The sequence below is a fragment of the Bubalus kerabau genome, chromosome 18 (assembly GCF_029407905.1).
Source record: "Bubalus kerabau isolate K-KA32 ecotype Philippines breed swamp buffalo chromosome 18, PCC_UOA_SB_1v2, whole genome shotgun sequence".
NCBI lineage: Eukaryota > Metazoa > Chordata > Mammalia > Artiodactyla > Bovidae > Bubalus > Bubalus kerabau.
This window is the reverse complement of record NC_073641.1, coordinates 26,653,683-26,667,281: the sequence shown is the minus strand read 5'-3', so window position 1 is coordinate 26,667,281 and position 13,599 is coordinate 26,653,683. Positions and strand designations below refer to the sequence as shown.

General features: G+C 41.8%; 1 protein-coding gene across 3 annotated transcripts in view; it reads right to left on the bottom strand.

Annotated features, from left to right (window-relative positions):
* Positions 1 to 12,758, bottom strand: part of ARL15 (ADP ribosylation factor like GTPase 15) — a 485,411-nt gene extending 472,653 nt beyond the window's left edge. The window contains exon 1 of one of the 3 annotated variants that reach the window (XM_055555358.1): positions 12,551 to 12,758. In XM_055555358.1, coding sequence (XP_055411333.1) covers positions 12,551 to 12,553 — 3 coding nt within the window. In that variant the 5' untranslated portion in view covers positions 12,554 to 12,758. Of the gene's footprint in view, positions 1 to 350; positions 488 to 12,550 lie in introns of those variants that run through there. The other 2 variants (XM_055555357.1, XM_055555356.1) reach the window with 2 other exon arrangements.
* Positions 12,759 to 13,599: the final 841 nt, after the last annotated feature.

Genomic DNA, 13,599 nt, shown 5'->3' with positions numbered 1-13,599 from the left:
GTCCTCTGCAGGAGTACACAGAGAAGCAAAAAACCGACCACGGGCAAAAGACGTCCCGCCGCCGCTGCCCCATCTCTCGGGGAGCGCCCGTGCGCCCCTCGCCCCAGAGAACCGCTGGCCCGGGCCGCACCTTTACCTGTCAGTTCCACCACTCCCTGGGAGCTGCGGTCGCACCGCCTCAGCTGCCACCCCTCTGAGTCCCGGCACAGCTCAGAGCTGGCTGCGGGAGAAAGAACCCCAAAGGCATCCCATCCCAAAGAAAGAAAGCAAAAAGGCTGTTCCTCCAGGCGGAGGGACATCGGGCACGTTGAGGTCCGAGGGGCGACACGCCACCCCTGTCCCGCACCTACCAGATAATCCATGTACAGAAACGCCTCACTTATCCGGAGATCAGACATCCGGCAGCCTAAAGCATCCGGAACGGCTCCGAACCCGGAAAAAAAAGCAGCGTCTCAGGCTGCGAGCAAGCAGCCCCTGAAAAAGCCAGCAACAACGAAAATAGCCGAGAGAAGTCGAGGAGCCGAAGATTACACAAGGGGCGCGGCGATTGGCCGGGCGGGCGGGCAGAAGGAAAGGAGAGCGTTCATTGGCTGTGGCGTCTATAAAAGGCAGGCCACTGCGGGTGGCAGGGGAGAAGCGCGGGAGCGGCCGGGGCGCTGGTTCCTGTGAGGAGGGCGGAGGGGCGGGGGCTAGGGCTGCGCGGGCGGAAGAACAAACCGGGAAGAGCGGAAAATAAGCCGGTGCTGTCGTCGCCGGCGTTCTGTGTGCTTCCGTGGCCTCCGAGTTGGGTAAATTGGAACCAGTGTTCCATAGGAGGAGAGCTGTAGGAAGCTTCCCCCAGTAGGAAGCTCGCGCTGAAACGTGGGAGGCGTAGAAGCCACAGATACTTAATGCCCCTCTCCGGAGCGACTTCCCGAAGGCCCTGTGGCCTCGAGACTGCACGGCTGGGATGACTGGAATGTGTAAGAAGGTACTCTGAAGAGGCAAGCCTGTGACTCGGGGGCGGCCCCTCCTCACTTTCAGGATGTGAAGCGAAGGTGGACAGCTCCAGCTTGATGTCCTGAGGGTATACAAAAGCCCCGCCCGCGGCTAGAGCTAACCTGGGAGGTAACCCTCTTATCAGAACGTTAGATTGCCCCCAGGAGAATCTGCTCTTCACCGACGGAAAAGGGCAAGAAAAAAAAAGTTAAGGGACTCTGTATAAGTCGGTTGTAGACTCGGGACTCCCGGGAAGCATCAGTTGGTCAGTTCTTTGCATGTTTTGTGCCCAGTTACACGGTACACCATTCTACTACCCCTGTGGGGAATGAGCAATAGGATGAGAAGCGCTCTGAAAAGACCCGAGTAATAGTGTTTGGGACCCGATGTCATTCTAAGAAGTAAAAGTATCTATCAGCAGCTGCATTTGACGTGTGCACCTCCTGGTAAATAATGTGGAAACTGGCACCAGAATTTAAATATTGCATTCGGCGTGGAGGGAAAAAGCAGTTCAGGCTATGAACAACTAAATCTTAAACAAAAAGAGCCTTGAGTGTTCTTATCCTAGTTCTTTTCTGATTCGGGCTTTTCTTCCTCCAAGTCTAAATTATACTTCTGAAGAAATTACAATGAGTTTTTGCTACGAAGAAGCTAACGAGACTCAGTAGCATCCAGCCCTCAGATCCAGTTTTGATTGATCTTGGCCTGGTGTTCAGTCAAAAACATGTATGTTAATAAGATTTTTGACGTGGATTCTGGAGGTGATTATCTACTGCAAAACTACAGCACAACTGGTTGAAATTAACTGCAGAAATTAAAGGCCTCTCAAACTTGCTAACAAAAGTAATTCAAACAGACAAGAAACGGATCCTTTTTTTTTTTCTTTCTCTCTATGAATTCAGTTCAGTTCAGTCCAGTCACTCAGTCGTGTCCGACTCTTTGCGACTCCATGAATCGCAGCACGCCAGGCCTCCCTGTCCATCACCAACTCCCGGAGTTCACTCAGACTCACGTCCATCGAGTCAGTGATGCCATCCAGCCATCTCATCCTCTGTCGTCCCCTTCTCCTCCTGCCCCCAATCCCTCCCAGCATCAGAGTCTTTTCCAATGAGTCAACTCTTCACATGAGGTGGCCTAAGTACTGGAGTTTCAGCTTTAGCATCATTCCTTCCAAAGAAATCCCAGGGCTGATCTCCTTCAGAATGGACTGGCTGGATCTCCTTGCAGTCCAAGGGACTCTCAAGAGTCTTCTCCAACACCACAGTTCAAAAGCATCAATTCTTCGGCGCTCAGCTTTCTTCACAGTCCAACTCTCACATCCATACATGACCACTGGAAAAACCATAGCCTTGACTAGACGGACCTGTGTTGGCAAAGTAATGTCTCTGCTTTTGAATACGCTATCTAGGTTGGTCATAACTTCATATTGCAAATAAGATAAAAGACTTCAGTTAGCAAAGAAAACTTTCGTCCATTGTCTTTCTAATAAGTGATGACTTTACTGTCAAGTGAGGCTCTTGAGTGGGCTGTAAGTTTCTATGCAAGGAAAAAGGACCACTCAGGAGCAGTTTGGTTCTACCTTTCTTTAAAAGCTAACTTTAATCAAGAAAAAGAATCCTGAAAAGATCATCAGGATAAAGAAAGTTCATGCTACCTCTCTAAGAATGAGCAAGCAGGGAAATGAACTTTTCAAGGAAAAGTTCCAGAGACTGCACCATGATTCTCACTCTGTTCCATACCACTTGCATATTCATTCTTTGTGTGCTGTGTGATGTATTAAAAGACTCATACTGGCTTTTGGAAAAGGATCCATGTAAAAACCTGAAGCTTCAGAACTCCATATGGAGCACATTTTTCCCAATTATGTGTTAATCTGGGGAGTTAATGTACACTCTTGTGTAGAGGCAGGAGGCTAATTTATATTAGTATAAACAGATAATACACTGCCTGTTACATGAAACGGTGGTCTTACCGGATAGTTGGTAGCAGTAATCACCCCAATGCATACTTTTTAAAAAGTGTGGAGATACTAGAATGCATGCATTCAACCTAATCCACTATACACCAAATAACAGGCTGCAATCTTGAGTAAGACATGATCTCATTAAGGTATTACTGCTTTGGTCTCAGTAAAATGGATGCTCTTCCAGATGCCCAAGAAAACATGGATAAATTCATGAGGCAATTGCATTACTACACAGGTTCTCAAAAAAGAAGTCATCACTGTTGCTTATCAAACTCGGAGAAATTCCTTTGACAGTCTATACTCCACAATTCCATAAATATGGCTGGCTGGCCAGATTTGGTAGAAATTTTTACTGCAGTGTTACTTGTTAGAAACAAAAGCACAGTTCTGCAGCTTGGTCTCCCAAATTCTGTCATCCAGAATAACCAACATATTAGTGGCTATTCCCATCTTTTTGTTGTTGTTCATTTGTTTGATATAATATATAATATAACTTATAGAAGAATACTGTTTACTAGTTTGTTTTTTTTTTTTATCGTGCACACTCCATATATTAAATTCACCATATCATGAAACTCTCCATAAATGTTTAAATGCCTGTAAGGCTATCGCATAAATGTACTATGTTAGCAAATCCTCTCTTAGCTACTACTGCTATAAACATTGCAGTGAATGTTTGCATATAAACTCACATCTCTTTAACCTAGAGATAATTTTTAGGCATGGAATTACTGGGACAAAGAGTATATGAACATTTTTAATATTCATTTTTGTACTAACTTATAGTCTTCTTTCCACATCCCAGCTCCAAAGCAGGGAGTGCTTATCTTGCTGCATTCTTGCCTTGACTGAGTATATTATTGCTTAATAGCTGAGAGATCATATCTTTCATAAGAATAACAAACCATGGACATTTGTTTTTCAGAAAAAAAGGTGAGGTGTCCAGACACTAAATTCCCCAGAGGTCACCAGACACATTGTTTGCACATTTATTGCCTCCAGTAACTCCTGTGACTTTAAAATTCTCTAAGCTCTTTCCCCTTCAAGTGGTGGTCTTGACACCTCACCTCTAACTTAGCCAAGTCCCCTTTCTCTGCTTCCTAAACCTCAACAAAGTACCACTGTGTCCTAAACGATGAACCTCAGAGTAGGACGCCCCCACATGAAGCTGATAACAGAAATGGATTTCACAAAAGGTAGAAATCACCTTTTCCAAAAAAAGGATTTGCTGGGTCTTGGAGTATTAAAGCAAGATAAGGCATTTGATGTTTTTGAACTGTGGTATTGGAGAAGACTCTTGAGAGTCCCTTGGACTGCAAGGAGATCCAACCAGTCCATCCTAAAGGAAATCAGTCCTGAATATTCATTGGAAGGACTGATGATGAAGCGCCAATACTTTGGCCACCTGATGTGAAGAACTGACTCATTGGAAAAGACCCTAATGCTGGGAAAAACTAAAGGCAGGAGGAGAAGGGGATGACAAGTGGATGAGATGGTTGGATGGCATCACAGACTCAATGGACGTGAGTCTGAGCAAGCTCCAGGAGTTGGTGATGGACAGGGAAGCCTGGTGTGCTGCAGTCCCTGGGCTCGCAAAGAGTTGGACACGACTGAGCGACTGAACTGAAAGCATTTAAAATGAAGAATCACTACTTAAAGTGGTAAATAATTATACCAGGAAAAGGTAACTAGACCTCACAAGCAACCACTATTCAAGCACCTAATACTAAGAATCTATGTAAACTTCTCCCTATACCTTCCCAGGATTATTTAATCTCTTAGACTTAGTATTGCACTGTTGACTGTTTTCATTTCCTACTGACACTGTAACAAGCTGTTTTAGTCACTAAGTCATGTCTGGCTCTTTGCAACTCCATGGATTGTACCCTGCCAGGCTTCTCTGTCCATGGGATATCCCAGGCAATACTAGAGTGGGTTGCCATTTCGTTCTCCAGGGGATATTCCTGGACCAGGGAATGAACCCATGTCTCCTGCCTTAGCAGGCAGGTTCTTTACCACTGAGGCACCAGGGAAGTAGTCCAAAAGACAACTGTTTTTGTTACTCAGTTATTAACAACTTAACACAAATGTATTCTCTTCCAGTCATGTCCAACTCATTGTGACTCCATGCGTTGTAGCCCACCAGGAGCCTCCGTCCGTGGAATTTTCCAGGCAAGAATACCAGAGTGGGTTGCAATTTCCTTCTGCAGGGGATCTTCCCAACCCAGGGATTGAACCCAGGACTCCAGCATTGCAGGCAGACTCTTTGCCATCTGAGCCACCAGGGAAGCCCTCTTCCTCTCCAGCAGAGGGCAGACAGAATGAAAACCACAATCACAGAAAACTAACCAATCTGATCACATGGACACAGCCTTGTCTAACTCAATGAAACTATGAGCCATGCGTGTAGGGCCACCCAAAATGAACGGGTCATGGTGGAGAGTTCTGACAAAATGTGGTCCACTGGAGAAGGGAATGGCAAACTACTTCAATATTCTTGCCTTGAGAACCCCTGAATAGTATGAAAAAGCAGAAAGACAGGACACTGAAACATGAACTCCCCAGGTCAGTAGAAGCCCAATATGCTACTGGACATCAATGGAGAAATAACTTCAGAAAGAATGAAGAGACAGAGCCAAAGCAAAAACAAGACCCAGTTGTGGATGTGACTGGTGATGGAAGTAAACTCCGAGGCTGTAAAGAGGAATATTGCATAGGAACCTGGAATGTTATGTCCTTGAATCAAGGCAAACTGGAAGTGGTTAACCAGGAGATGGCAAGAGTGAACATTGACATTCTAGGAATCAGTGAAATAAAATGGACTGGAATGGGTGAATTTAACTCAGATGACCATTATATCTACTACTGTGGGCAGGAATCCCATAGAAGAAATGGAGTAGCCATCATAGTCAACAAAACAGTCCAAAATGCAGTACTTGGATGCAATCTCAAAAGCAACAGAATGATCTCTGTTCATTTCCAAGGCAAACCATTCAATATCACAGTAACCCAGGTCTATGCCCCGACCAGTACTGCTGAAAAAGCTGAAGTTGAATGGTTCTACGAAGACCTACAAGACCTTCTAGAGCTAACACACCAAAAAAGATGTCCTTTTCATTATAGGGGACTGGAATGCAAAAGTAGGAAGTCAAGAAACACCTGGAGTAACAGGTAAATTTGGCCTTGGAGTACAAAATGAATCAGGGCAAAGGCTAACAGAGTTTTGCCAAGAGAACACACTGGTCATAGCAAACACCCTCTTCCAACAACACAAGACTCTACACGTGTACATCACCAAATGGTCAATACCAAAATCAGATTGATTATATTCTTTGCAGCCAAAGATGGAGAAGCTCTAAAACAGTCAGCAAAAACAAGACTGGGACCTGACTGTGGCTCAGATCATGAACTCCTTGTTGCCAGAGTCAGACTGATACTGAAGAAAGTAGGGAAAACCACTAGACCATTTAGGTATGACCTAAATCAAATCCCTTATGATTATACAGTGGAAGTGACAAATAGATTCAAGGGATTAGATCTGATAGACAGAGTGCCTGAAGAACTATGGACTGAGGTTTGTGACATTGTACAGGAGGCAGGGATAAAGACCATCCCCAAGAAAAAGAAATGCAAAAAGGCAAAATGGTTGTCTGAGGAGGCCTTACTAGTAGCTGAGAAAAGAAGAGACGCTAAAGGCAAAGGAAAGATATCCCATTTGAATTCAGAGTTCCAAAGAATAACAAGGAGAGATAAAAAAGCCTTCCTCAGTGATCAATGCAAAGAAATAGAGGAAAACAGAATAGGAAAGACTAAAGATCTCTTCAAGAAAATTAGAGATACCAAGGGAACATTTCATGCAAAGACAGGCACAATAAAGGACAGAAATGGTATGGACCTAACAGAAGGAGAAAATATTAAGAAGAGGTGGCAAGAATACACAGTAGAACTACACAAAAAAGATCTTCAGGACCCAGATAACCACGATGGTGTGATCACTCACCTAGAGCCAGACATCCTGGAATGTGAAGTCAAGTGGGTCTTAGGAAGCATCACTACAAACAAAGCTAGTGGAGGTAATGGAATTCCAGCAGAACTATTTCAAATTCTAAAAAATGATGCTGTTAAAGTACTGCACTCAATATGCCAGCAAATTTGGAAAACTCAGCAGTGGCCACACACCTGAAAAAGGTCAGTTTTCATTCTAGCCCCAAAGAAGGGCAATGGCAAAGAATGCTAGCAAAGAGTTCTCCAAACCAGGCTTCAACAGTACATGAACCATGAACTTCCACATGTTCAAGCTGGGTTTAGAAAAGGCAGAGGAACCACAGATCAAATTGCCAACATCCATTGGATCATCGAAAAAGCAAGAGAGTTCCAGAAAAACATCTATTTTTCCTTTATTGACTACGCTTAAAGCCTTTGACTGTATGGATCATAACAAACTGTGGAAAATTCTTCAAGAGATGGGACTACCAGACCACCTTACCTGCCTCCTGAGCAGTCAGTATGCAGGTCAAGAAGCAACAGTTAGAACTGGAAATGGAACAACAGACTGGTTCCAAATTGGGAAAGGAATACATCAAGGCTGAATATTGTCACCCTGCTCATTTAACTTCTATACAGAGTACATCATGAGAAATACCGGGCTGTATGAAGCACAAGCTGGAATCAAGATTGCCTGGAGAAATATCAATAACATCAGATATGCAGATGATACCACCCTTAAGGCAGAAAGTGAAGAGGAACTAAAAAGCCTCTTGATAAAAGTGAAAGAGGAGAGTGAAAAAGCTGGCTTAAAACTCAACATTCAAAACACTAAGATCATGGCATCTGGTCCCATCACTTCATGGCAAATAGATGGGGAAACAGTGGAAACAGTGACAGACTTTATTTTCTTGGGCTCCAAAATCACTGCAGATGGTGACTGCAGCCATGAAATTAAGACACTTGCTCCTTGGAAGAAAAGTTATGACCAACCTGGAGAGCATATTAAAATGCAGAGACATTACCTTGCTGACAAAGGTCCATCTAGTCAAAGCTATGGTTTTTCCAGTAGTCATGTATGGATGTGAGAGTTAGACCATAAAGAATGTTGACCACTGAAGAATTGATGCTTTTGAACTGTGGTGCTGGAGAAGACTCTTGAGAGCTCCTTGGACTGCAAGGAGATCCAACCAGTCTGTCCTAAAGGAAATCAGTCCTGAATATTCATTGGAAGGACTGATGCTGAAGCTCAAGCTCCAATACTTTGGCCACCTGATGTGAAGAACTGACAAATCTGAAAAGACCCTGATGCTGGAAAAGATAGGAGGCAGGAGGAGAAGGGGATGACAGAGGATGGGATAGTTGGATGGCATCACCAGCTTGATGGACATGATTTTGAGCAAGCTCCAGGAGCTGGTGATAGACACTGTGCTGTAGTCCATATGGTTGCAAAGAGTCAGACATGACTGAGCGACTGAACTGACTGTGACTGTATTTAGCGCCTACCCAGATATCCACAATAAGCTTCCCATCTCAAAATACTTAATTTATCACACCTGAAAAGTCACTTTTGCCACATAAGGTAACATTCACAGGTTGCAGGTATTAGAACCTTATATCTTTGGAGCCATTATTCTATCACACTGACCTTTTGCAGAAAACACAAATACATCCATGAAAGTCTAAAGTGACAAGCACAATTTACTAACACCTAAGAAACCAGAAAATTTGGAATAAATTCTCAATTTCATAAATTAATTACTTAAAGCTTTTGGATGCATCCCTATGGTCTTTTCTGACTCTATATCCATCATCCAGGTACCTCTCATCTGACATTTTAAGTTTATCTTCCCAAAGCATATCATCTTCCTCTATTACGCCTTTTAAAATATAGCCTTGAGCTGCAGTTCACATACCGGGGTTCAGGATGGGAAACACATGTATATCTGTGGCGGATTCACATTGATGTATGGCAAAACCAATACAATATTGTAATTAACCTCCAATTAAAATAAATAAATTTATATTAAAAAGAAGTGGGAAAAAATTAAATGTACAATTAAGTGGTTTTTAGTATATTTACAGATTTGTACAGCTATCACTAGAGTCAATTTTATAATACTTTCATCACCTGTAAAGAAACTCTGAACCTTTTAGCTATCACCATTCACCTTCTACTCCCTGAAAACCATAATTCACTTTCTGTCTCTATAGATTTCTCTATTCTAGAATTTAATAGGAATGGTATCATGATGTAGTATATGGTCTTTTCTGACTAGTTTTTTTTTTTTTACTTTACATAATTTTTTAAAGGTTCATTCATGTTGCAGCATATACATTCCTTTCTATGGTCAAATAATATTCCACTTATGGCTACAGCACCCTTCACTTATCCACTCACCCACTGATGGACAGTTGGTTGTTTCTACATTTCAGCAATCATGAATAATGCTGTTCCTTTATTATACTTTTGGTCTCCACTTTTGATGACATCAATATTAACTTTTCTTCAGACCTAGTCCTCTCATTTCTTTTTCCTTCCTTACCAATAGCTAAACTTTCTACTTCACAGTAACATTGTTTTAGACCAGTTTTTCTAGCATTGGTCAAATATGAATGCTATTTCCTTCCTTTAATATTTAATTATGAGTTCTTATAAAGAATTTTTTGCTTCTCATTGTCTGATTAGTTCTTCACTCTCCACAACTTTGGAACTCCATTGATCCATTATTCTATTCTAGATAGAATGTCAGAAGGATAAAATCTCTGAACATATTTTTTTTTCCTGAACATATTTTAACAGTACAATGTTTATGGTGGTTTTAAACTTTCTGTGGGAAGAAATGTCTTAATTTATCTTGCATCACAGAACAGTATGCTAAGTTCTTTGAAATTCACTGAATAACCAAGATCCTAAGCCCTCCTCGGTAACCAAAAAAATTGGGATAGTAAGCCAGAAGAATCAGCTATGTACCTTCAACTGTAACATACTCTTTGTTCTTTGATAGTGATTTCAGAGAGTTAAAAAATGTCCTTTGAAAAACAAAAGTGCTTTGGAGACTGAAATGAGTCACCTGCTTATTCATACTGGAAGATCAATTTTGGCTTTAATAACCAAACCTTAAAAACCAACTACCACTGGATTAGAAATCCGTTTTAACAAAACAGATAACATCTTTTAATGCTTTGGAATAAAAATTTTTTTTAAAAGGCACATAACATCTTAAAATTTACAAAATTTTACCAAAAAACAAAGTAAGATTCAAACATGAAGAAATAACCATGATAACAACTAGCACTAATACATCATTTATATGATGGATATTATAATAAATGCTTTACTTATCATGGTTTTTGATGGGAATACTTAATGTCATCCAATGTTCATTTTCCCTAAATTGTAACAGGTCCTTAGTGCACCCCAATCTATCAAGAACATATTAGAACATATAGTCCAAGGTGTGTGTGCTAAGTCCCTGCAGTTCAGTTAGTCAGTTCAGTTGCTCAGTCGTTTCTGACTCTTTGAGACCCCATAGACTGCAGCATGCCAGGCTTCCCTGTCTATCACCAATTCCCAGAGCTTACTCAAACTCATGTCCGTCGAGTCAGTGATGCCATCCAACCATCTCATCCTCTGTCATCCCCTTCTTTTCAAATGAGTCAGTTCTTCAGATCAGGTGGCCAAAGTATTGTCACTTCAGTTGTGTCCAACTCTGTGTGACCATATGGACTGCAGCCTGCCAGGCTCCTTGTCCATGGGATTCTCCAGGCAAGAATACTGGAGTGAGTTGCCATTGCCTTCTCAGAGGATCTTCCCGTAATGAAATGTAATATTAATTCCCTAGGGACCCTAATAACATTATAAAGATCTAGCCATTTCTTTAAAAAAAAAAAAAAATAGAACTTATTTGACAAATTCAGTAAACCAAATCGACCTGCCTTCCCTCATGATACTTGTCATCTGAAAGGTTCAGTCACAGCTTTTACAGACGCATGCTTGATAATCCATATCATTCTTGTCAGTGATAGACACTGTTTTCATTGTTTCATTTTGCTGAATTTCTTCTCTTCTCAGCTGGCTTTGGAGGAACCATGTTTCATGTTGAACTGTGTTCAACCTCAAGGTTGGGCCCTTGGGGAAGCAAATGCTAAGACTGATTTATAAATACAAAAGGTTTACTAAGATTTATTTCACACCTGTGAAAGAAAAGAACTGCCTCTGGAGAGGGGCAGGGAACCAAAAGAACATTATACATACCTGGCAAAGTTTCTACCAGTCTTACTGGAAACTCCCAAGCAACAGTTGCCCAGTAGAGGAGTTTAAATTGGGCAGAAATGGCTAGACCCTTATACCGCCACTTTGTTTAGTCACTGGGTGGGGCCACCCAAAGAAAGGAGAAGTCCAAGAAAAGCACAACCTGGACTCCAAGGCTGAAGCAGAGTCCAGAAAGGCTGACCACTGGAGACTGTCAGCTAATCACACACCAGACAACTGGGCAGTACTTTACTGAATGTTGTATCTCCATGTCAGCCACAAGTGTATGCCTGAACCTCCCTCGACAGCCTGGCTTGGTGCCTTGTCCATAGCTCTTGCGCAATGGAAGACTGGTGGATTGCTAAGTGTATGGACTTCACTGTTTACTACAACCAACCCTGTTGTGTTATTGTGTCACTGCCTGAGCATACCCTGTAATACCTCCTGAGGTGGTCAGCTGTGAGCGTAGAAAGAAAAATTAACAAGCCCACCTGACACCATGAAACCTCATAGCAAATTCACAGATGAAATGACCTTCCAGATACCACATATTAAGTAGTTGAGGTGAGGAATTTCCTTCCCTAATTCCAGAATATCTTTTTCCCTTAGATTGCTGTAGAACTAATAAGACCAATTCATCCACATCTATTTGCCAGTAAGAGAATAAAAGATCCACAGAGAGATTTAGAGACACCAATTTAGGAGAGATCAACCATTTTGTAAAACAGTGGAGAGAGAAGTGACAATTATCATTGCAGAACAGAGGGAGAACTGACTGACAAATAAGTTCTAGAGTAAAAATGCCCAGCAAGAAGCAAGCTGATTCCTGTTGCCGAACTCCCACTAGCTCAGGAATAAGAAGCACCTGATTCTAAACTGAGAGACTGAAAACACAGAACAGCTTTGAGTCTTAACAAGCTCCAGGATCTGCCTCACTCTATTAAGTCAGAGCACCACCCCACTGGCCCAGAGTGGAGTGAAAGAGCAGAGTGAAAGTTTACTTCTGAGGTTAAACTGGTGAGAGCTTGACCCCAGAGACACCAGATAAAACCTAAAGGCAAAGAGTAAATTCAGTACAGCTGGAAGAAAGCCGAGGCAATCAACAAAAAGATAAGTGACAAGCAGTGGAACAAAGAAAATTAGCACATCAACATGGAGGCCTAAAAACCAATTAGATTTTTCTAGACATAAACAATGGCCATAGTGGGAAGAAAGTATCAAATAATTCTAGCAAACATTCCACAACCCAGAACATTTCCAGACCAAGAAGACCACAAAATGCCCAAAGCAATGAGTGGGGAAAAAGACATTATCATTAAAGAAATAGCAATTTAAAAACCTTCCTAAAGAAGCACCAAATGGCTTACCATCAAGTTCTACCGCACATTCTAGGAACAAAATATTCCATCCTCAGAACTATTCCAGCGCTGGTTTCTTCTGAGGCCTCCCTCCGTAGCTGGAAGACGGCTGCCGGCTGCCTGTGCTCACGGGGTTTCTCCTCTGCGCACGCGCACCCCTGATGTGGGTGGGTCTCTTCCCTGAGTCCTAATCTCCTCTCTTTGCCAAGTCTCCATTCACCTTGCCATCACCGACTCAACGGACACGAGTTTGAGTAAACTCCGGCAGTTGGTGATGGACAAGGAGGCCTGGCCTGCTGCAGTCCATGGGGTCGCAAAGAGTCGGACATGACTGAGCGACTCAACTGAACTGAACTAATTCAGACTGGATTAGGGTCCACTCCAACTGTCTCGTTTTAACTTAAGGGCTTTATGTGCATATCTAATCACTTTAAGGTACTGGAAGTTAGAATTTGGACATATGAATTTGGGAGTAAGGGTAGGCAAGTCAGCCCATAACAATATTCCCAGTTGAAAGTCTAAGAATAAAAGGGAATTTATTCAGATTGTGAAGGTTATTTACAAAAACTTATGCAAACATATTTAAATGATTAAACATTTAAAAGCCTTGGCTTTAAAGTCAGGAAAAAGACAAGGTTGGCAATTATCTTGGCTTCTGTACTACCTTATAGTGAACCTCCTGGAGAGAAAGCTGTTTATACAAAAAGTATAAACATAAACAATAAGAGGAAAGAATAAAGAGCTCATCTGCACATAGTGGTTATGGGGGCAAAACACAAAGCTACATATTAATTATTAAAATAAAAATAAAACCTTGTTAATCCTTGAAAATCAATATAAAGTTATATTCCTAGTTACTTAGCCACAAAGTTAGGCGATGTATTTAAAAATAACCTCTAAAATAGACCTTTTAAAAAACCATTAAGTATTGGAAATGCAAGTGCAAATGAATAGAAATAAATGTTTTAGTCAAAGAGAAATAATAAAATATCCCCTTTAAATCACTAAAAAAAAAAAAAAAAATGACCTTTTAAAAGCACCTAAGTATAATTCTTACA